The sequence below is a fragment of the Leptinotarsa decemlineata genome, unplaced genomic scaffold (genome assembly GCF_025532065.1).
Source record: "Leptinotarsa decemlineata unplaced genomic scaffold, Ldec_3_MD MMD2_tig00003348_RagTag_RagTag, whole genome shotgun sequence".
Classification (NCBI taxonomy): domain Eukaryota; kingdom Metazoa; phylum Arthropoda; class Insecta; order Coleoptera; family Chrysomelidae; genus Leptinotarsa; species Leptinotarsa decemlineata.
In genome coordinates this window covers 4066450-4092251 of record NW_027412588.1, presented here as the reverse complement: position 1 = coordinate 4092251, position 25802 = coordinate 4066450, and the positions used below count along the sequence as shown (strand labels likewise).

General features: G+C 34.6%; 1 protein-coding gene across 2 annotated transcripts in view; it reads left to right on the top strand.

The window, feature by feature from the left end:
• The window catches only part of LOC111516391 (FMRFamide receptor), a 53516-nt gene that overhangs the window by 13347 nt on the left and 14367 nt on the right, over positions 1 to 25802 (top strand). Inside the window, exons 2-3 of one of the 2 annotated variants that reach the window (XM_074178126.1) lie at positions 8306 to 8428; positions 21147 to 21314. In XM_074178126.1, coding sequence (XP_074034227.1) covers positions 8306 to 8428; positions 21147 to 21314 — 291 coding nt within the window. The remainder of the gene's footprint in view (positions 1 to 8305; positions 8429 to 21146; positions 21315 to 25802) is intronic. The other variant, XM_074178127.1, reaches the window with a different exon arrangement.

Sequence of the window (25802 nt, the reverse complement as noted above, 5' to 3'; positions counted from 1 at the left end):
GATAGAATCATTAGAATCTCATGAAGTTTCTCATTTTCAATTGATCTGGAATAATTTTTACAATCATTGAACGAACATCTAGTTTTAGTAACAGGCCTAGCAGTTTATGCAACCAACAGAACAAACAGAAAAAACTAAATTCTGTCTGATCAATTATGACCAAAACTTATATATGTTATGTATATATTTTCAATTTATATACACAATTATATAAAAATCAGGACCATTGAAGCGATAGGGATTTCTCATGAAAATGTAGGTTGACAACTTAGACGAAACTCTCCCAGTTCAGGAGCACACTTTTCGTACAAAGTTCGAAAAGTGTGTCTATTAGAGAGTTAAATCAAATGAAACAAAAATTCGACAAAATCGAACCTTTATCTCTACACATTTTCACAAAATGGAAAAATAAGGCAAATATCTGTCATTGAAGAACTACTTCCTCTTACGGACATTGATTTACATTTGACATCCTTTATGTTTGTGAGGACCGTTGCACTTGCAATAAGGTAGAGAGGAAGCCTTAGTTTTCGGACAAATGCCTCATCTTGCCACTTTGTGGAAATGTGGGGAGAGAAGTGTTCGACTTCGAAGGTCAAATGTTTCGTTGGATTTACCCCCCTCCCCCAATAGATACACTTTTTGAACTCTGTTCACTCTTCACAGTGAACAGTGATTGGACATCTCTCTTGAAAATGCCAACCACCCGTGTTGACAAAACGTCGAGAATATCTCGCAATACACGTCGGCCTATTGCAAAACCATCATTCAAACAACGATGGCCGCAAAAGGCCTTCACAATTAGCATATACTTAGGTTGTATAGAAGGGTTGCATTTTTCAGATAGTTAGGTACTAAAATTTATTTCGTCTACAGAAAATTTACTGGTATGAAACTAACTGTTATCAATCTGTTGAACAATGACCTTATCAACATATCTTGCGGTTCTTATATTTGTAATCTTGTATTTTGAGAAGATTCTCGGATGAAAAAGTTTGGCATTTCGTTAAAAGTAAGCAGTAATCAAAAAGGGCCCTGTACTGTAATAGTAAGGTTTGCCAAATTTGTATGAATTTTTCAAATGTATTGCTAGAAGCTACTGTAATTACTGCTACCATATTTTAAGTCATCAGGACAAGAATTTAATCCCGAGGACTTCGTCATTCCAGATGATGAGATTGATTCTGACTGGCAACTCCAGGTCGAGACATTTCGTGAGTATGATAAAATAAGGATATACGCAGAAACACATATTTTCCAGATGGTATCTTACATAGAGGTACTTGTTCGAGGATGAGAGCATTTTCCACAAATATGTCATATTTTATTGAATTTAGAACTTTATTTGCATCAAGAATCTCTAGAATTTCCATGTACATATATTTTTCTGAGCCAAAAACTTTGGTTGAAATGGACGAGGGAAAATGTACAATGTATGATATGGCCAACAATCTTTTCATCTTGTCTTTTGAGTTTGTACAAGAGTAATTCTGATATTTGTAATATTATAAAAAAGTCATTCTTAGTATTTAGTTTCATCATCAGGAATTCTATGAAAAGATAATACTTCATACACAAATTTTACGTTTTCCGGTAAACCCCAGCCTGTCCTAGTATTATTAACCTATTAAAAAAACCTATATCTGTAAGAACCTATTGATCTTTCACAAATCATGGGAAGGGAAATTAACTCTTACTAATCATTTGTACTTTTATTTTAAGAAAGATGCCACAAGTTTCAATATTAAAGATTATACAACCCACTTTACTTTTACTCTACAAAAGTTCAACTATTATTTCAACCTAACAAATTGACCATATTCACTGTTGACATATTGCCATGCGACAATAGAACTAGCGTCTAGCGACCACAACGATACTTTGGCTGCAGAGCTTCTTGACATCTTTGGTTCTCTTCTATCATTAAAAACAAAAAATCCATTCTTCTTCAATAGAAAACACCACAGACGCCATTACTCACTTGTTTTCAACATTTTTGAGCAGATAAACTATAATTTTTCAATAAAAATTGAAAAACCAAAGCTGTCAAGATGCTCTGCAGCCAAAGTATAGTTGTGGTCGCTAGACGCTAGTGACAGTAGAGGGCTATGTTGCGTACGTCGTACAAGCCGCTTTCCAAGTTTCGTGCATGTTGCCAACCCACATTCTTCATGGAAAACCTCTATCGCTTCAATTGTGTATAAAAATTGAGAATATATACATGCCACATATTAGTTTTGGTCATAATAGATCACCAACACTGTTTCTTCTTCACATCAATGATTTTCTCAACTTTTATTGTAGTATTCCAAGCAAATATTGATACTACAAAACCCCTAATTAAATTCAACAAATTTTTCGACACCAGCAGATTTATGTAGGTACATGAAAGATATATATATATATATATATATATATATATATATATATATATATATATATATATATATATATATATATATATATATATATATATATATAAATAAAAAATGAAACAATTAGTGGACATAACACTCCAAAAAGGGGGGCAAACCGCGGACACGTGTTTCTGGCTATTGGCCTCATCAGCGCCGTGCAGCCAAGTGTAAAGGTGGGCAACACTTGTTTGCCGAAAGTAGGAAACAACACATATGCACGGAGTCAACAACAGGAGTCAACCGCACATTTGTGGTTCTAGTTAGAAGACCTAGAATTCCCAGGCTACATCTAACATGACCACGTAGACAGCTATAGCTACCTGCGTGACATCCGGGTCCAGGATATAAATACAGAAAAATATTTTATCGAGTGTGTATGATGTACAAATCAAAAATGAAACAATTAGTGGACATAACACTCCAAAAAGGGGGGCAAACCGCGGACACGTGTTTCTGGCTATTGGCCTCATCAGCGCGGTGCAGCCAAGTGTAAAGGTGGGCAACACTTGTTTGCCGAAAGTAGGAAACTGTTGACTCCGTGCATATGTGTTGTTTCCTACTTTCGGCAAACAAGTGTTGCACACCTTTACACTTGGCTGCACCGCGGATGCAGTCACATAATGCTTTATTATCTGATTTTGATGAAGTTCAAACTACAATAGAAATGTTGGTAGACGAAAATTACTTGGAATTGGAATTTGGAATTTGATGATACTTTTCATAAGGTTATAGCCATTTGCAAGGAAGTTTTGGGTGGGTTCAGTGTAAATAATAATAACAATTTCGATGATAATATGTCATAAATACCATCTTTTTTGTTCATACACAGTTTGAGAGCCCCTAACGCTATAATGTTACAACCTAAACTTTCACCAAACTTCTTCAAAACTTGTGAATAACCGAAATATCATTCCAAATTACTTTTTCGCATAACATTTTTCAATATTTTTTCAAATAAATGTATTTTGAGAAATAATTTTTAAATTTTCCCCCAATTTGATTCAACAATTTTTTAAAATGAGCAGATTTATTACTTCAAAGTTATACATAGAAAAATTGGTAACACTGTTCCCTAGAAAAATCTAAATTTCTCAGAAATTCTGGCGATTCAGGCATATATCAGATTAAGGTATTAACAGATGATCTTTTGTAAGTCGATGTGAAGCTAGGCTGATAAGCTCCTCGTTGAACATTGCTTCACACAGGTACATGTAGTGGATGTGAAAGCCTTCTATGTTAAATTGCTCTTCTCAAATTTGTTAGCGATGGCTCTGCTGCATTAGAAAATCCAACTTTTCTGTGTTGCATGTCTGAATAAAACATACTTCCTATTTTCATTCGGTAATAGATGGAATGTAAATAAAAATAGAGCAGTGTATCATTCAATAGATGTGTCTTGTAAACAGATGAATTAAAATTCTGATAGATATGTTGTGGAACAGAAGCATAAACTCAATATTTTCAGTAAGTATTACTGTACACAAAAATCTTTCATGATAGAGGTGATGATTATACATCAAGTTATACTAATATTTATATGTTGATCGAATGCAAAAAACATTTTAATTTCTCACCGAATTCAGAAAAAATATTTATTAAAAGTATAACTTTTTCACCTTAGTTGAAAATATTTCTCTTTCTATGTATGTCAGGAAGTTATTTTTTTTTCTTGAAACATTGAACAGATATTTTTTTCAACAGTCTTACCTACATGTTTTTTGAAGATATCTGAAACATTAGGTTGAGTCAAAATCGAATGTAAATCACTAAATTAAACGCATACTCTATAGATTTCAGGATTATAGTGCACTCACCTATATACGTTTTTTTTTCAATGACTGTTTTGGTTTGGTTTTGATTATAATTGGGTAGATTTAAAGTATTGTATCAATGTGATGAAATAACGAACCTTATGCACATATCGTGGTGCTTGATTTTGGAAACTTGACACCAACAAAGGCCCACTTTTTACAGAATTCAAAGTTATATTGATAGTTTTTTAACTTGGTATTTCATTTTGTTTACACAAAATAATTTGGCTCTACCATTACTCATTTTCATGTCATTCTACAGCCATATCAACAATTTGGAAACTTCAGAGACAAAATAGAGGCAAATAAATCGATCTAGAATATATTCATGATAATAACCTTCAAAAATTTTAAAATTTTAAAGAAAACACAGATCGAATCAACCAATAGCAATGGCCGATGGCGAATGGTTTTATGGTGTAAATGGGTCTTCAACTGTCTCAAAATTTCACTCAACAAAATAATGCAGAATTATGAAAAATTAGAAACAATAAAATAATAAATTTGAGTACTTCATCATATTTAAACTTCTCCAGTATGATAGGGCTCTTCTTAGATCTTCAATGAGTTCAAAACTTTAACTTCCGCCATTATTCCCACGTAGTATAAGCAAGCGCCTGGACTATAGGATTATGACAAAGTACGTTATGATACATTACCTTATGATGTTTTACGTTATGATGAAGTACGTTATGACGCGTTACGGTTTCTATCGATTACGAATATGATCGTTTGATGTTATGATGCGTGCTGTTATGATGCATTGTGTTTATGATCGAATGCTATTATGATGCGTTAGCGTTATGACGGAGTACGTTATGAAAAAGTACGTTATGATGAAGTATATTACATTATGCCGCTGTACGTTTCTATTTTGTACTATATGATCAATTGCGATTTCTATCGTTTGACGTTATGATGGAGTAAATTTCTGTGTATTACGATTTCTATCTTGTATGATTCAATGATATTTGAAAAACTTTCTTGAAATCGCTGAATTGATTCATGTCTCTCAACCCACCTTGTATTACATAACTTACATAACATTGCATTGACGTGTAATAGAACATTGTGTCTCTTAGAAGATGAATTGAAAAAGGTGATAGATAAATTCAATGCGTGATTACTGCATGGGCACTTCAGATAACTTTTTATTCTTGTTGCAATTTTTTGAAGGCGACTTTCTGTTCAACCAACATTTAATTGCACCCATCGGTACCAATTCCCACATAATGATACATATTCAAATTCAAAGATTTCATTGGTTTCACGACAGTTTGGCTGCCATAACTGGTTCTACCGAAGGTTCATTGTAATTAGAGGCGTGACAATTTATAAAACCGACAAAATATTCGAAAATTTTATTTTTTGAATCATGCCTGAGTATGACAGACATTTGTAGTTAGAATTTCCTCTTTACATAATTTGATCAGTTCATTTTGAGTTTTTGCGCTGATGTACGTTGCTTTTGAAGGTGAGTTTTTTTAATGTTCTTTCAGTACGGTATCTCTATTTTTGATGCGAAAACTTAAAGAGTTCTCTAAAATTCCCTTCATTCGCAGTGGGTGAAGATTCTACATCTATATCAATATATCCAGTTTCAAAACTTTCCATCTCAATAGCTCCACTGTCTATATGTCTTCTTAATGGAATATTCTGCCGAAAAGTGAGACATTTCCTATTTTCGATAATTTGCTTCTAGAAGCTACAAGACTGAAAGACTGGTGTAAAAACCCATCGTTGTGTCTTCATCATCATCATTTTTGAGTTTGAAAATAAGGAATGTTCGAGTTTTTTCTCTATGTAGTCATATTAATGGGGGTAATCACCCCATTACCTCCCCTCAGACACGCGCCTGTCCAAGAGCGTCTAATGCATTCAGAAACTGTCACTGTTTGGTATGGATTTTGTGCTGGCGGCGTCATTGGTCCATATGTCTTCGAGAACAACGTTGGCCAGGCCATCACTGTCAACAGCGAGCACTATAGATCGATGATTACCAACTTCTTTTGACCTGAATTGGATGATCTGGACATCAAAGACATGTGGTTTCAACAGGACGGCCCTACGTGCCACACAGCTCATGCCACATTGGATATTCTCCATGAGAGATTTACGGGCATAGTCATCTCACTCCGTTAGACTTTTTCAATGGGGGGTATCCTCAAGTCGGGGTCTTCAAAGCCAACATAACCCATGCCACCGGTCATACTCATCCGGATTTATGCGCCAGCCATGGAAAATTGTACGTTATCGATGCTCTCCACCCAGAGAAGCCGTGGCGGACATTTGAACGATGTTTTATTCCACACATAATGGCATCAACAGGTCTTTCAAACGTTTTGAGGATAGGAAGCGCTTAATGAAAACCCCTACATATAGCTATACTGGAAATGATGGAAATGGTCTAATTTTATCATTGCAATTTTTGAAGATTTGGAAAATATTCCAGTTACCAACTGAATTATATCAATAACTAATGATTTTTTCGATTTCAAATTTAATATATGTTTCCTGACACCATTTTCGTTTGTTTCAGGAAAAAAGTCACATTGTTTTCACGTGTTTTCACGTGAAATAAAATTTTCTTCATGCAATATATTGAGATGTTTTTGACTACAACTAGCTAAGATATTTATAAACTTATTTAATGTGTAAGTTTGAAAATGTCCTTATAGGACGAAACTGCAGTAACGTTAGATACAAATAAAAGTGGTAAAACTTTCTATGTTTTTCATCACTTTTATTTGTAACTAACGTTACTGCAGTTTCATCCTATAAGGACATTTTCAAACTTAAACTTTTAATGTATAAGTTTGAATGTTATTCACTACGTTTTAACGTGTGATTCCTAACGTGATATGAATCACACGTTAAAAGGTAAGACCTCGTTAGTCCTTAGCTCGCACAAGTGTCTCAACTTCTGAAGGTTGTCGTTCGTATGGGAGTGACAGCTGATTTACGAAAAAACAGATTTTAAGCAGAACAGAACTTATTGTTTTACCATTATTTTCATTATTATTACCGTCTTTGTATAGATTGTATCATATTCTTTCAAAGAAAATAAATTGATATTTTCAACCTTCCACGTTTCAGGTAATACAATTATATTGTTCAAATATGATCAAACATGTGTTGCAGTTTTGTGGATTGTTCAGTGAAAATCTCACAATATATTAATAAACTATTTCTTAACTACGTTAACATATATTTTCATCAAGATTTGGACGAATCCATCATGTATCGTTATGTTTATAAAATTTATTAACGGGAATTCCGATTACTTTTCAATATTTTTATAGCCCTGGCAAATGTAGTTTAAAATATGCTACGAAATCGGCCCACAGACGAACAAATAATAGTAGTTATAATAAAATGTTTGGAATAATTCATTTTATATTTGAAAAGTGTCTTTAATATCTTCAGTTGACTAAGATATATCGTACTTTTCATGTAACTTTTTCGTGTCTACCGGCAGGATATTTCTTCATTAAGAATTCAACCTATTTCACCAGTTCGGACTTCCATTGTCTTATTTAATATTTATTGATTTGAAATTCCTGAAAAAATCTGTAAAAAATTTAAAAAAATAACCAAAAAATAACAATTTTATTGAACAAAAAACGGAAATTACAAAGGAATAATATACAAGCAACAACCCAAAATCGTCTTCGGGTGATAACTCACCCGATTGTGGATGCTAACAATCGAAACGTTGTGACATAACTTGATTTGAAATCTTTTAATTTTTAATTTTCCTTTCTTGTTGATAATATTTTTTAATTTTTTAATTTTCAGCTTGTAATAATATTTCAATTTTTTTTTATTTTTTTGGGTTGTTGCTTGTATATTATTTCTTTGTAATTTCAGTTTTTTGTTCAATAAAATTGTAATTTTTCGGTTAATCTTTTTAATTTTTTACAGATTCTTTCAGGGATTTCAAAACAATTTATGTTAAATCAGACAATGGAAGTCCGAACTGAAGAAATACACCACGAAACATTGTCGACCACCTTCAAACAAACGAAGAATTCAACCTACTGATATTTACTTCTTAACTGAATCGAACTTTTTCAGGTTTTTTTTTGTGCTCTGCACTAACAACGATAATAGGCTCTCTTGGAATATTTGGTAACAGTTTATCATTGATGGTGTTGAGAAGGGAAGAGTTAGTTGGTTCCGTTTATACTTACTTCTCAGGTGAGTGTGCTGGCTAAAATGAAAGTGTAATTTTATCACAGTAATGAGAAATTAGTTGAAAAATCTAGTAGTGTTGGCACCAAGACAAGAAATTTTCGTCTATTGTCTTGAATGAGATGGAGATTTTTCTCTTGAAAAATCGTCTTTCGACTAGACAATAGATTGGATCATCTTGGTCAAGATAAGACAAGACAAGAGAGTCATCTTTCGACAAGAGAGAACAAGAGAAGATGAGATAAAAGTAACATCATAGAATTTTTGAATAAACTGAACAATTTCTTGTTAAAAATCAATAACACTATTCATGTGTTAGGAATCACACGTCAAAAGGTAAGACCTCGTTAATCCTTAGCTCGCACAAGTTTATACTCCTGAGGGTTGTTGTTCGTAGGGGTGTGACAGCTGGTTAACAGAAAAACAGATTTTTTAAACAGACAGATGAAAATAATCAAAAATGTTCCCGATATATACTTAATTTCAATACGCGTTTGACCTGGTAGATATTCTCCAACACTAGTTTCACTAGTTCTCGAATATTTTTCCCAAGTTCTCTATAATTCACAGGTCATTTTCAGCAGCCGAGTCTTAAATCATGGTAACATAGCTTGTAATACGTATTGAATATATATCTTCATTCTGAATACAACGTCTGTTCAAAAAATTTGATGACCTTCAATTTTTTTAAAAATATTCATTCATTCATCAATTTCTATTTTATGCCCTCTGAAGTAATTTCCCCAGATATTATACACTTGTGCTACCATTTTTTCAACCCTCGAAGCAGTTCTGATATGCACTTTTTGGTATGTCCTTTATCTCTCTCAGCGATTCGGTTTTCATCTCCTCAATAGTCGCAAAACGCCGTTCTTTCATGAGTTTCTTCAATCTTTGAACAGAAAAAAGTCACAGGGGTGCAAATCTGGTAAATACGGTGTCAGATGCATGATTACGGTGTTGTTTTTGGCCAAAAAAATATCAACAAGCAATGACGAGTGAGCACGTGCATTATCATGATGCAAAAGCCATTATTTGTTTTTCCACATAACCAGGCATTTTCTCAGTATTGCTTCTCGCAAGCGACGCAAAACTTCAAGATAATACTGCTTATTGACCGTACGACCATGTGGGCAACAACTCCTGATGAACTGCGCAACGGTAATCGAAGAAAACATTGAACAAAACCTAGGCGTTTGATCGAACTTGGCGTGCTTTTTTGTCTGGGCTCTCCTGGACTCTTCCATTGGGATGATTGGACTTTGGTTCCGATGTTATAACCGTATATCTATGATTCATCACCAGTTATGACCCTTTTGAGCAAATCTGAATCGTCGTTGAGATCATTCTACAATTCCTGAGCGATGCTCATGCGACGGTTTTTTTAGTCAGAATTCAGCAATTTTGAAACGAACTCCGCTGTCACATACTTCATGCCCAAAATTTTCGAAAAAAATGCATGGCATGAACCATCCGATATGCCGACATCCTCAGCAGCTTCTCTGATAGTGTTTCAACGATTCTCCATAATCATTTTCTTCACTTCCTCAACATTTTCATCGATTGTTGATATGCTGGGGAGTCCGGGGCGACTCTCGTCAATCACATCTTTTCGACCTTCTGTGAAAAGCTTGAACCACGCAAAACTTTTCTATCTTTCATGCTTCTCATTAAGAAACTATAGTCTATTTCAAAAGAGTGTAGAGTAATAAATCATGAAGTGTCATAAAATTTGCCTGAATTTCGTTGTCGTCCATGGGCGTAGGCAAATCTTAGGATTATTAAACTTAATAATTAAAGTAAATTAAAAATTACAGACATAGATAATAATAAAAGGCCATTTTTGGGAAGTAATTTGGTCTGAAACTAAGTACCTACATGTATTTAGGTAAGTGAAATTTCTTAAAAAAAGATTAAGATTAATTTTAGTGGTTCTTGTAAACTTATTTAATATGCAATTTGGGTTCATATACTTGAGCATGATTTCTCAAAAAAGGGTTAACACTTAGTTCCGAGATGCCATGTCATTATAATAATCCCTTTTTGACCCTGCCCACCAATCATGCAATACCTATTAAACCCAGGTAATTAAGAAAAAGGGTTTAAATATATTGTAATGGTATCTTAAACATTCGAGTTATAATAGTAATTGTTACTACACCAATTAAACGTACAGTGATATTGTGATATAGAAATAGTGAAAAAGTTATAAAATGGGGACATTTACTCCAAAGAAAAGAAGTGTAAAAAATTCTCCGCTATCTGTTTGCGAAAAAGTTATAATTTTAAATGTATATGATTGCATAAAACACGATCACCCTAGTTTGTCTGTGCAAGAAAGTGTTGAGCGATGTGCCCGAATGACTGGAATTGGACAGTCCACGATTTTTAAATTATTGCGAGAAAGAAAGATATCAGGCCAGGTAAGTCCATGCAAGAGAAAATCAGGAAGACCAATAAAAATCTTAGATGAAGACACCAAATGTGACATTCGAAGAAAAGTTCATTCGTTTTATTTTAAAAAGGAAATACCCACTCTTGAAAAAATATTTATCGAGATAAGCCAAGATAACGATATTCCTTTGATATCCAGAAAACTTTTATGGAAAACTTTAAAAAGTATGAATTTTGCCTGGGAAAAGCACAATCGAAAGGCACTATTACTGGAAAGTGATGAAATTGTTTGCTGGAGACGAAAATATTTGACAACTATAAAGCAGTACCGCAGAGAGCAAAAGAAAATTTTTTATCTTGATGAGACGTGGATAAACGAAGGTTATATAGTCAAAAAAATGTGGCAAGATGAAAATATAACAAGTTCTCGCCAAGCTTTCATAGAAGGCCTTTCGACGGGTATTAAAGTGCCTTCGGGAAAAGGGAAGAGGCTTATAATTGCTCACATTGGAAGCGAAGACGGATTTTTAAAAGAAGGTTTGTTAAGCTTTGAGTCGTGCCGGACGGGAGATTATCATGAGGACATGAATTCGGATGTCTTCGAAGACTACTTCGGGGAAATGTTAAAATTTCTTTCAGCTGATTCGGTCGTGGTTATGGATAATGCAAGCTACCATTCAAGGCGCTTAGAGAAGGTACCAACTTCAGCTTGGAGAAAGCAAGAAATTATTAACTGGCTGCCAAAAAAAGGTATTCAGTTTGAGACGAATTCAGTAAAGAAGGAACTACTAGCCATAGTAAAACAACATAAATCTCGCTTCATGAAATATGCCGTAGAAGATGTAGCAGAAAAGTATAAAGTAACTGTGCTGCGCCTACCGCCATATCATTGCGAATTAAATCCTATAGAACTTATATGGGCACAAGTTAAAGGATATGTTGCAAGGCACAATACCACATTTAAAATGAAAGATGTCAAGGTATTGTTTGATCAAGCCATTATGGAAATCACATCAGAAAACTGGCAAAAAGCAATCCAGCATGTTTTAAAAGAGGAAGATAAAATGTGGGAACTGGACAACTTGGTCGATCAGGTGGTTGACCCTATAATTATAACACCAGGGGATGATGACAGTTCTTCGGATGAAGACTATACTGATGTAGAATAATTTAATTGAATTGTAAATATACTGTAGCGGGATAAGCAATCTGGACAGAGACCAGTGTATCAGTGACAGTGACACTTTTGCTTAGGTTAGGGTTTAGAATTAAGGGTAGTCTGAATAATTATTTTCTCGGAAGGTTCTCGAAAATTGTACCTAGTAATCTCTAGAACATTCAATTAGGGTATAAATAGAGTGTTGTTAAACGTTAAGGGAAGTTCACAGTTTTAGTATTGTTCAAGTGTCAAATTGTAATAACGTATCCAGTAAAGTTCTTGTCGTTTTTGTGAATAAATTGATTTAAAGTCCCCACAAGTGTTTCAATACGTAAAGTTCGTTCGTGTGTGTTTGTGAGTATTTCCCGATTTCGGTTCGTATATATTTTATTGTTACATTTTATATTTTTTTAATAACACTGTTCTGCTGTATTAAATTTTTATTTCCTTTAATATAATTTTTATGAATGCATATTCTTTTGGCAATTATCCCACTAGCGCGCCTCTGGCTCAGTATTTATCCGTCGATAACAATGGACAAATCCCTTAAAACAGGGTGATACCTACCTGCTCTTTATGAAACGACATAATTTTGCAATGCGGACTAGGGAAGTGACAGAATTTATTGACGGATCACCCTGTAGCGCTTTTGAATACTTAATGAGATTTTATTACTCTACACTCTTTTGAAATAGACTATAAACAGCTGAAGCTGTGAATATATGTTTGAGACGAGTGTACCAACATGGAATAATAAAAAATATGGCCATTCGAAATTTGAACATGCACCTAATTTTTTTAATAGACACCGTAGCCTGATCAGCATCTGATACTGAGAGGATAACCAGTCTTAATCTCTTTCAGTTTTAGCCATGATATGAGTTGCATAAATGAACGTTACACGTGTCGGAACAGTTATCACTAGGTAAAGACATTTAATCATCTCCTCATTCACTCACCTGCTGTCTATATTTCTAAATGAACTTCTTATTTGGTATGTCTTACAAAACCAAATGTTCTCGTACCTCACTGATAACTGGTTCAAATACTTGCTAGATTTTGAAGGCTGATGCGATATTGAAATAATTGGTAAATCTCTAATAGTTTTCTACACGCCATTTCAGAATTAATTCTGTCACGAACTCTAATAATTTTTACTTACAAACATCGTTCCGATATTTGGACATCTTTAAATAGACAATGAGAAAACTTCCTGATACTCGTAATGATCGTTTCTGGGGTTTTCATGACGACTCATATGGCAGATGTAACAACTTTTCGTTAACCTGTGGTAGAAGTCCATTATATCTCGAAGTGGAGTATAGTAGATTTACGATGAAGAAAAACATAAAATCGTCTCCAAAATTCAATATCACCCTCAGATGTTAGAACGGTAAAACCATCAATAAGTACATGTTTCGAACCTGTATAGGTTCATCATCAGATAATTATTTATAGGAGAAGAATAACATAATAGTGAATATAATGAAGTATAAAAATACTCACATGGAGAAAAAAAATATAATGGAAAAAAGAAAATTATCACATGTTTTCAATAAATAAATGATTTGTCACAATGACATGTTGATAGTAATGAAAATTGCATATTAAGTAATATGTAGGAAGGCTTAGAGCCTGTATATCCATTATTTAACATCAAAATCGAACAACTCCACAGGAAAACGAAATCTAATGGAAGAGATCCGAATCAAATTGGACGAGAAAGGAGAATTAATTGTCAAGAATATATAAAGGAATGAAGTCGAGATGAAATGGAACAGTGACCAGAGACCTACAAACACAGAACACAACAGAAGAAAGACCACCATATACATATCAAACCGTGTTCTGAGCAAACAGATCCCATACCATCTACACATGTCAGCTTGTTACAATAATTTGTAAAAGTAATCCTATGAGCATTATGTATTTTTAGACACCCTGGACACATTGAGGCACCACACGTTGAAGTATTAAACCTTCATATTTTTTCTTAAATCTGGTTCATCATTCATCATTATTAATATATCACTTTCGCCCTTTCAATATACAGTTTTTATCGAGTCGAATTCCTAACCGTTCATGCCTTATTTTGAAACCGGCAACGCTAAAATAAATCTGCATCACCCCATAAACAACGATTTATTTTACAACCGACAACTCTGAACCTGTCATGCTTGCATTGACGGCGTATCACCTCGAAAACTTCTCAATCTCTCTTTCTCTCTTTGCATCGATTACGTCACACGTGTCTCTCTCTTACAAATACACACCTCTTATAAAACATCAATTATTTCCCAAATCTAAGAATATTTTCCTATCTTCTACAAGGAAATGACGTTACAATTTCCCTAAAATTCTGCGGAAATCTAGGAGTGAGGTTAAGTATAGAAAATGAGTCAATTTCGGCCCCGACAATACAACCGCAATAAAAACCAACAATTCGCAATTACTTCCAATATTCCACGTTGGTGTCGAGGCTAAGGACAAAACCTACCACGACGACGCCCTGGGTTCGATTCTCATACCGATAATTTTTTTTAATTAGGAGAACGAAACTGGCACGTGACAATGGGGCCCGTGAAGTGAGGCGGAGTCCCAAATGAGCCCGAGGGTTGAGGCAGAGTCCCAAGGGGGCCCGAGAGGTGAGGCGCAGTCTCAAGGGGGCCCGAGGGGTGAGGCGCATTCCCAAGGGGGTCCACGCTCTTTGAATCTCTAGGATACTCATTCCATCTGTATCGATTACGTCACACGTTTCTCTCTTCCACTCACTAAAATTTCTATCCGAAACACTCACCAACGACGACCTTGAAGTGAGCCAGAACCCGCCTTGTTCCTCTACTTGTTTGCAGGTCTCTTGTCGCTGTTCCATGTTACCTCGACTTCATTTTTTTATATATTTTTGATAGACGATTCTCTTTTCTCATCCAATTCAGTTCGTATCTCTTTCATCACAATTCGTTTTTATGTGGGGTTTCTCGATTTTGATGTTAATTAGTGGATATACAGGCTTTATTTACATATTACTTAATTTGAAATTTTCATTTCTATTAACATGTCATTGTGACCAATTATTCATTGGTAACATGTGATGATTTTCTTTTCTCCATTATAAAATTTCCTTCTCCATGTAAGTAATTTTATACTTCATTGTATCAACTGTTGTTAAGTTGTTCTTCTTTTATTGTAGAATTTTTAAATAATTAGCTGATGATAAACCTATATAGATTCGAAACATGTACTGTACCGTTCTTACATCTGAGGGAATCTTTGAGTTATTCTGCGTCGTAAAAATCCTCATCTCATTCTCATTTTATTCATCTCTCCAAACAGATACATAATTTATTATAAATATATCAATTGGTTCATGGACCAAAACAATAACAAGGACAATTATTAGAACCCCGAACATATGTCATCAAACTTTGATATCTCATATAGAAAGTAAATTCAAAACAAAGTTTAGTCCATTTAATGCTAGTATGTCTCAATAGATTTAAAAGGAACTTTCCCTAAATCATGATGCTTGAGTTGAGCAGATCCATTTTTTTCTACTAGGGAAGTTTTGTTTCACTTCATTTTGGTTCTACAAAATTCATTGATACCGGAAAATATTTCATTTTAAAATGAAACTCAATTCTTGAAACCAGATCTCTTCAATTCATTTCATTGTACGGATAAATCTCTTCATGACAAACATTTAGTTCACTGTTGACAAAAATTTGCACGCATTTCACTTCCCTCAAAATCCTCATCTAAAATTCAAAGCAGAAGATTTATGAAAATAACACGAACTTCCATCTAATATCCTCTGCAGGTGAAGCATGAGCCCTGAAAGCGGAAGTTATTCCAAACATTTCCGATAGGACCAGAGTCTTTCCTTGAAAGCAACATTTCTTGTATAAGTTGATTGCTGCTGTATATTAAAGTTAACAAATGATGAGTTCGTATAACAAGCTACTTACTTTTCCTGAGATTGCTTCGTTAAAGTGGATATCACAAATTGAAATATTAACTACTCTTTGAATATTTATTATTTCTTATACAAATAATTACATACCTATAAACTCTTGAAATGAATTTCATTTTAGACTCTTATGGGTAACAAAACCAATTCAGTTAATAATACAACTGAGTTAATATTTTTTTCCAAGTAAAAGTTTACTAAAAAGTAATTAGAAACATTGTGGAAAAATTTGGTTTTCAGGATAATTTGACTAAAGTTTTCAAATCACCAAAGATGACAACCGAATCCCGACTGCAGCGCCTATTTATTAAATTACAAAAAAAAGGTGGATTCTTGATTCTTTTTTAAATGAAATACAGCCCATGTTACTCCCTGATAATGAAGGTGAAAGAAGTTTAGTATTCGATTGGGTAGCTTTTGAATTCATCCATTACATATAAATATACAAAGAATCATTTTTTTTAAAATATTAGTTTGAACATTTACATTATGAATTGAATTTCGATGTCCAGTCATCTGCTGTTTTTGGGTTTCTTAGCCGTGGTCTTTAGGCCTGCGGTAGATATCATCGAAGGTTGTGTAGCAGTTTCAGGTGAAACATCAAGCTTGAAAACCTGTGTATCACGACTAAGAAACCCGAAAATAGCAGATATTTTGTTATACCGTCCATGAAATCATACATGACATGATACATTTCTTTGAAACATAGTTCTGCATACCCTGATTAATCACCTCAACAATAATGGATTCTATACAATTGCATATGAAGATGACATAGTTATCTTACAGACCGGTAAATTTGTGAATACACTGTGCGATAGAGCGCACGATGGGCTCAAATTAATAGAAACAATGGCGTAAAACCTCCCGCCAAACCTCCCGAAACCTCAATAGCAAACTAAACTTCTCTGAAGAGGTGAAATATCTTGGTACTATCCTCGACAGGAAAATAACTTAAAACTCTCTCCTACAGAGTAGAGCAAAGAGAGCATATGTGACTTATGAGCAATGGCGGAGGACAGTGGGTCGCGCATGGGGTCTTTCACCCCGTGTGGTCACCTGGATCTAATAAGACCTATGTTAACGTACGGAACCATTGCATGGGGACCGAAAGTACTACAAGCAACGGCGATCCAAAAATTATATCAAATATAGCGATTGGCTTGTTTAAACATCACAGGAGCCATGAAAACAAAACCAACCGCGGTAATGGAATTAATTACTGGTCTGACCCATCTGGACCTGTACGCGTTAATGGGCATGTTACGATTGCGCACGACTGGTGTAAACCTCGAAGTATAGTAAAACCAATAATGATTGAGAGTAAAGCGCGTTGTCATATCTATATTTTACGTTACCAGTTTATAGCAGAATCAAAATATAGTAAGCAGTAGAGTTGTAGGTTGTGGCAAATTATAGATAATACACAATACTAGTACGATTAAAAGGTATTACTTATGAAAAAAATCAGTAATGAGCTTGTAATGAGTAATACTTATACATTTCCTGATTACTGATCAGTTAAAATTCATTATTTTCTGTATAGTGTTAGATATTTATTACAACCAGTGGCAACGCTGTACGCAACGATATTTCTGTCTTTGTCACTTTACCGTAACTTCCATCTCATCGTTGCAGTCCTCACTAATGTACTTGCAGCCATGAGCGTATCAGTGGTTTGTGAATTATACAGCGTGAATTGTACGTTTTACAGTTAAGTTAGTCAGCAATCGACATGTTGTGATAACAATTGGTGAAAATAATAGTGCTAATGAGTGTTTACGCGTTACATAATTATATTTCTACACCGTTCTCAAACTACTCAAAAAATGGGAGACATGGTCGGGCCTTCCACGTCGAAAAAGGTAAAACGGTCGGAGTCTCGGTCAGTAAGAGAAAAACAAATTGTACCGCGAGTATTTCACTGATTATACCGGTGTACCAAAATCATCGATGTACAAAATACTAAGAGAAGCAGAAATTCATGGGGACGTACAAACGCCAAAAACTAGTAGCGGACGAAAAAAAATCACAGTTGATGAAGAAGCCAAAACCAGTATACGCAGAACTATTCACAGTGTCTTTTTCAGAAATGAGCTGCCCACACTACAAACAGTTCTGGAGGCACTTAGCGATCATGAATTGGTCCCAAAAATGGGTAAAGAAACTTTTAGGAAACTTGTAGACGAAATGAAATTTACGTACGGAAAAGTTGACAGGAAAAGCATTCTCATTGAACGTCAAGAAATAATAGCATGGAGAAGAAACTATCTAAGAAAAATTGACGAATTTCGGAAGCTCAAAAAAAAAATGTACTTCATGGACGAGACATGGGTTAACCAAGGACATACGGTCAAAAAAGTATGGCAGGATGGTAATATAACAATTGCACGACAAGCCTTTATTGAAGGTTTGTCAGTTGGGTTAAAACAGCCATCTGGAAAAGGTAGTCGTCTGATAGTTACGCATATAGGAAGCGACAGTGGATTTTTACCAAATGGTGAATTAATATTTAAATCTAAGAAAACAGGCGACTATCATGAAGAGATGAATGCGGAGGTATTTGAAAAATGGTTTGAAGGCATCTTTCAACTTGTGGAACCTGGGTCTGTCATCTTCATGGACAATGCCCCATACCATAGTCTACATTTAGAACCATTACCGAAACAATCATGGAAAAAAGCAGCAATTCAAGAATGGTTAATCAATAAGAACATCCAATATAACAAAGATAGTTTAAAGGCAGAACTACTTCAGCTAACAAAATTCCACACAGACAAATATAAAAAATTCGCAGTGGATGAAATGGCGTTAAGTCGTGGAATTACAGTTTTAAGGTTACCACCATACCACTGCGAATTAAACCCAATAGAATTAATCTGGGCGCAAGTAAAAGGATATGTGGCACGAGAAAACAGAACTTTTAAATTAGTGGACGTGCAACATCACCTACAAAAAGCTATTCGAACTGTTTCTGCAGAAGACTGGAAGAAATGCATGCAGCATGTTTTAAAAGAGGAGCAAAAAATGTGGGACGTGGACAACCGTATTGAACACAATATTGAACCAATCATAATTCACTTTGATGATAGCGGTAGCAACAGTGACGAATGTGAGGTTGAAGATTAGACGAAAATTTATGAGTTCACTTATCAATTGCTGCAACCCAATAGTGAAAAAAAGTTATATATATATATATATATATATATATATATATATATATATATATATATTGTGTTTTTTATTAATATTGTTAATTTATTTGGTACCTACTATAATTACCACGATTATTACTCCGTTTTCATAAGGCCCACCTAATGACTACAACGATTAGGTAAATTACGATATTGCAAAGTTTTAATGAAATAAATAAAAAATGTGTATGAATATTTTAACTGATTGTACTAAGAATTTTTCTTTCATTCTTAACCTCTCAAAAATCAATAAGCACGCCCCCGATTTGCTGTCAACTGGGCTTACTTCTACTCTCAATCATTATTGGTTTTAGTATAGGAATGGGTCAATTGAGGCTGAGCCAATGGCGAGAAGCGTTCACTGCGCAACCTCTGCTGCAGGCAACCAGTGATGCACTTGAATCCAGGTTTGTGTTTAATAAACCATACAAAATACAGATAGAACAGAACATGGAGTCAGAGGCTACAAATGTAATACGCATATATACAGACGGCTCAAAAAACCAAAGAAGGCTCAGGATGTGGAGTGTACTCCAGATCGCTAAGCCTAAGGATTAAGTGGCGAATGGGAAAAAAACCAGCATGGTTCAAACAGAACTGGCTGGTATCTCAACCGCCACAAGAGAAATAACCAGGAAAGGAATGTCTGGCAAAAACATAACAATCTACCTTGATAGCAGACAAGCCATATTAGCCTTGAACAGACAACGTGTTACCTCAGGGCTAATACTAGAGTGCTACCAGGATTTAGCCAAAGCCTCGGTAGATAATAACATTATCTTGAGGTGGATTGATGGGCACGACAGGAGTAAAGGTAATCGCATTACCGACTCTTTAGCCGAAGAAGCGACTGGACTAAGAATTTTAGGACCCAGTGGCACCTACGATCTGATGACTTCGACAATTGTGGAACTGGCTGAACGTTACACCAATGCTCAATTCCTAAAGAGATGGGATGAAATCAAAGGATGCAATCTAGCCAGGATCACCCTGGGCGCCCCTGGGAAGCTGACGTCAAAGAAATATCTGGCGATGACCAGAAAAAATCTACGCTTGAAAGCAGAATTTCTGACTGGCCACTGTCAACTAAGGAAACACCTCCATAAAATGGTGCTAGTGCACACACCTCTATGCAGGATATGTGAACAGGAAGATGAAACTGTCAGGCATGTCCTATGCGAGTGTCCGGAGTTATCGTCAATGAGAGAGTGTGTGTTCAGCGAGTCTTGGCCTACACCTGCCGATATAAAGGAGATTTCTCCTAGTGACCTGTGGTCACATGTGGCCTAAGTGCTGTGGGCCTACACTCACCCTCCCTACTTTACGGATACAGATGATACATTTCGATTATTTGGGAAATGAAATGGAATCTTTTTCCCCGTTTGGGGCGTTGTTTACGAGATGGAACTGTTACTAGTTAACAAATTTTCTTAGACGAAGGTTTCATACATGCATTCGAGACACGATAAAGTCGATCGAGTCCCAGGCACACTGCTGTTTGGGTTGGTTTTTTCCTGCACTGATGAGAGGCGATACCATGAAACCGGTTTGTAGATGATCTACTTTATTGATTCCAGCTTAGTCCTACTAACCTCTGTAAGGTATCTTGCATCTGTCGGATATAATTCAATGCCCATCATGATATTAGCCAGGGAAGTAGTTGTGTTCCAGCAGGCATTTATCACAATCTATTATGCCGGTTGGAGAGCTGAATGTTTCGAAATTCAATTTTGAAATATTACTGTTACCCCCATGAGCTTAGTGGATTTTCCTGTTTGCCTCCCTTACTTATTTCATGCTAAAGTTTATAGTATACTGAAGTTTCAGAAATTATTTACGCTCATATCCAAACCAACTCAAACATATTTAAAAATAGTTACTTTCGGTGGGAGTGAATTGATTTGTTTTGAAAAAAACTTCATTGGTTTCGAGAGGCGAGAGGTGTTACAATTTTCCCAAGTAGGTTTCAATGAGCCTTTTGAAGTATTGAATCTCAAACATTATTTTCAGTTCTGGCAGCTACTGACCTAATACTATCCATAAATTTCTTCTTTAATGGTCTGAGCAAATGTGTTACGTTCTTCACTGTCTGGTATTCGTATGGATTAATTATTGGCCTGCCCGTTTCTGCAGCAATCAACGCACTAAATGTCATGGCAACTGTGGCTGTTACTGTTGGTAAGTTCGTGAGAAATTCAAATATATATAAATGGTATTTTTTGAAAGATTCTTGATTTGGAGAATATTTCAACTATGATATGGAACTAAGAAATTTTCCGGAAAGGTAGTACCATCGATACCAATATAGCTTTTATTCAGAGCTTTCTAAGTAATAACTCCTGTATGAAATTCAGTCTGCTGATCATGAATCTGGATGAAAACTTGCCGCTTGGGTCTACTTTCGGATACACGGCCACTCAAAAGTTGAAACAGTTGAAAAATCGACTATCTCAGAAACTCACTTCCGGAAATAAAACTGTTTTCACGATCACATGCTGCGATTCAAATGATTCAAATGTGCAACTGAAACAAACATTACATTCTATGAAAACACTTTTTCTTTACCAGAATAAAAATGCATTCTCTCAACAGGCGTTACGCCAACCAAGTTAGTATCATCAGGAGAGGATTAAGACTGATACTTATACTCGACACGTGTTTCAATCACCAAGTGATCATTTTGAAGATTTAACCTTCCTCTTGAAGATGATCACATGGTGATCGAAAAACATGTCAGGGTGTTAAAATAACAGTTTGGTATTGGGATAAAACTCCAGTAATATTTATTACTACACCAAAGGTTCCAAATAGTGCATAACAAAAACTATGATAATGTTTTCATACGTATCTAGACGAATCACTACTTTATATAATGAGGGTCAGGATACGAAAACATGTATGGGAGGCATGGGACCTTCGTCACCGTTCACAGAACTCGTTTGACATTTTTCGATTTATAAACTTTTGAAGACATCTAAAAATATGTTGTTATGTACCGGTCTCAACAGTTTCAAGCATTTCTCACTTGTTCTGTGGACGTTTTCTATGACACGTTGAGAAAAACTGGACTTTTCTGGCCGAATATGTGAAACATGCTCTTTGTTGCGAGCTATTATATTTCGCTTAGTTTGACAGATATACTTTTTATCGCAATTTTTACAGCAATCATTCGTAAATCCCTGACTTTTCCTTTTCCGTCTTTTCGTCTTTTGGGTTGCCCACCATTTGTTGAATTGTACGAGCAGTTTTGAAAAACATTTTCATATTCAATTTTTCAAAAATTGAACCAATCCGTTGGTGTATTGCGTTTCGTATGGAAGAACTATACATTTTGGGACTCCGTTTTTCTTTTGATAAGCCGAGGATAAGCGAAGACACTCTCTATATTTCCTCTCCCTGATTAACTTTTCCACTATAGTTGAAGGATACCCGTTACTTTCATTTCATCAGTTCGGACTTCCATTGTCTAATATAATATAAATTGATTTGATAACACTGAAAAAAAATCAAAAAAGATTAACCGAAAATAATAATTTTATTAAACAACAAAAAACTTAAATTACAAAGAAATAACATACAACAACAACCAAACAAATAAAAATTGAAATAATAATAAAAGCTGACAAAATTAAAAATATTATTAACAAAAAATAAAAATCAAAAGATTTCAAACCAAGTTATGTCACAACGTTTCGATTGTTAGTATCCACAATCGTCTGCAGTAACCTTAGTTACAAATAAAAGCGGTAAAAAACATAGAAATTTTCATTTCTCTTTTCTTCATTAATTAATCAATTGATTATAAAATAATTAAAAATTTTTGAGCATTTAAAAAAAAATGTTCTTATAAATACAAGTATTCTACTTAAAAAACATATATTTATATATTTGCATGCTATTTCCTGAGCTTTTCAATTAATTAAGTTCAATGAAGTAAAAAAATGTTTAAAAAAATATTGTTTTTGTCAGATTGAGCGAATCCCTCTTGATAATCGTCAGATTATGAGACAGCACGTCTAAAACATATAGATGAACCATATATATATCTCAATCTGACGCGCTTGAGTATTTCAAAATGGCGAATTTTTTTTGCACATTATAATAATGGCCGCGAGTTTGTGTCAGATCGAAATCGTCAGATTTTTGAATGAGAGCTTTTTTTGTTGCACTTAACACCCCCTTAGAAAATCTGACGCGCTCGATTTAATTTTTTTTTCTTTTCACTTTTAACCCTTACGTACAACCACCCACATCATGCAAACGATCAGATCAACATACCATTACTATTACCATTATTAAAAATACGTAAGACATTGATGCTATCAATATTTGACGCGCTCGAGTATGTTCATGCAACAGTATTTTTTTACATATTTAAAAATCTATAGCCGGTTCCCCCACCGATGAAAAGGTATATATTGTATAACACTTTTTTCTTTTTATCATTTCTTTCTATCATCTTTTTCTCCTTCTCCTTTTTTTTATAATCTTAGTTCTTTGAATTGATTTGTATTTCATGATTGTTCCAAATTTCATTATTTATTGTAGTATTTAAAATAATAAATAGAAGCGGGTAACTCTAACATATTTTGAAAAAAGAACAGAGATATTTGCGTGTTTCTTCAGAAAAAACAATGTAGAAGACCACATGCCAGGTTATTTTATTTCCTTTTCAATGCCAAAGATGAGGTGGACAAATTGGAGAAATCTGGAGTTTATAAGCTTAAGTGTCCGGAGTGTAATGGTGTTTATGTGGGACAATGCGGCCGAAATTTCCAAAACCGGTATGCTGAACATGAAAGGTCCTACAGACTAGGAAAAAATGATTCGGCGTTTTCAAACCATTCCTTGGCATGCAACCACAAGTTTCCGAATCTAAACGATACGGAAATTTTGCACTATGCAAGGAAGGGTTGCAAAATCAATTATTTAGATTCCTTGGAAATTCACAAGCATAAACATTGCGGGTGCAACCTGTTAAATGATCAAATCGATTTAGTTCACTCATCGGTTTTTAAATTGGCACATCCGCATTGTAAACTGTAAATTCAGGTACTCAATCAAGCCAAGTACCTCTATTAGTACCTATAGGGGTGGTATATAAGGGCTGATGTAATAAACCATTGTTAGTTTATTGTATAAGTTTGAAAATGTCCGTATAGGACGAAACTGCAGTAAGGATAGTTACAAATAAAAGTGGTAAAAAACATAGAAAGTTTCATTTATCTTTTCTTCATAACGTTTCATTTAGTTTCATCAACAATGCACTATGGAAAAGATACAATTTTGAGAAAATTAAACGTTTTATATGGAATGAAAATAGGAGTGCAAAGTAAATGAAGATCGAAAGTGTCAATTCACATGATTTTATTACCGGAAGTGAGTTCTTGAAATGGTCGATTATTCTATTTTTGACTGGTCATATCTCCAAAAGTAGACTGGAGCGCCTAGTTTTGACCTCAAGGACAAAAATACGAGAATCTAAAAAACATTTTTCAGAAAGTGGCGCGAGCTCAAATTACAAAACTTTATTGTTTTGTATTTTATCCTATCCGTAGACGAAACAAATATTATTTCATCGTTGTGATCTTCAGAATGAGTTATTTTTTTTGACCACCTCGGTGATCTTTTTCCGATGATCTCTAAATGCTTTTTGACGTCTGACAAAGTCTTATTAGCAGCTTCTTAGCCGGTTGACATATTTGTATCAAAGTGATGATATTGATCGGTTTCGAAGTTGAAAAGTATCATGTTTGCTGGACTGAGATTAAGTTATTCAGTCACCTCCTTGGTGGAATTTTATTGATGTTAACAATCAACAATGTTGATGGTTGCATCATATAAATATTGCTGTAAAAATATTGAAGATGTAATGAATACTGGTATACATACTAGTATACATTCATTTTTGAATATGTTGTAGGACAAGAGGACATATTTGAGAAAGTTTATGGATTTTTTTGTAATATAGGAAATATGATCGTTGAATAATAACTCATTTGGTATTTGGATACCAATTATTAGAATTGATTTAGATTTTCATTGTCGTTCTCTATGTAGAACTACTCGTAGAGTGCAAATTCGAGTTGCTTTATGTTTGTAAAGAGCAGTTAAAAGCACTGCCGTTGATTTTGAAACATTTACTTCTCATAGAGTTCTTCATTTCTTTCAATGCTCTTCTTGACGTCTCGAAATACAGGTAGAATAAATCACCTCTATTATTTGATCATTTCTACTTTGAAATTGTTAACTATACTTCACACGAATGGTTTGGTATAAAAATGCTTATGAATTCCAATCATGAATATTGATGAATCATTAGATGAATCTATAAATAAATGTTTACTTTCATGAATTCAATATCAATAATTTCAGTTGGAGAGGTGGTACAAAATAACCCCTCTAAGGGTAAATGACTGTAAAACGTGTGCATGCAGCTTTTTCTTAAAATATTCAAGGAGTAGCTTTTCAATCCGTGTTAGGAATCACACGTTAAAAGGTAAGACCTCGTTAATCCTTAGCTCGCACAAGTTTCTACTTCTGAGGGTTGTCGTTCGTAGGGGTGCGACAGCTGGTTAACGGAAAAACAGATTTTTTTAAACAGAATCGAACTACGAATTTAATAAGCTATGAGTTATTAGATATAATGTTGATCAATGTTCTCGT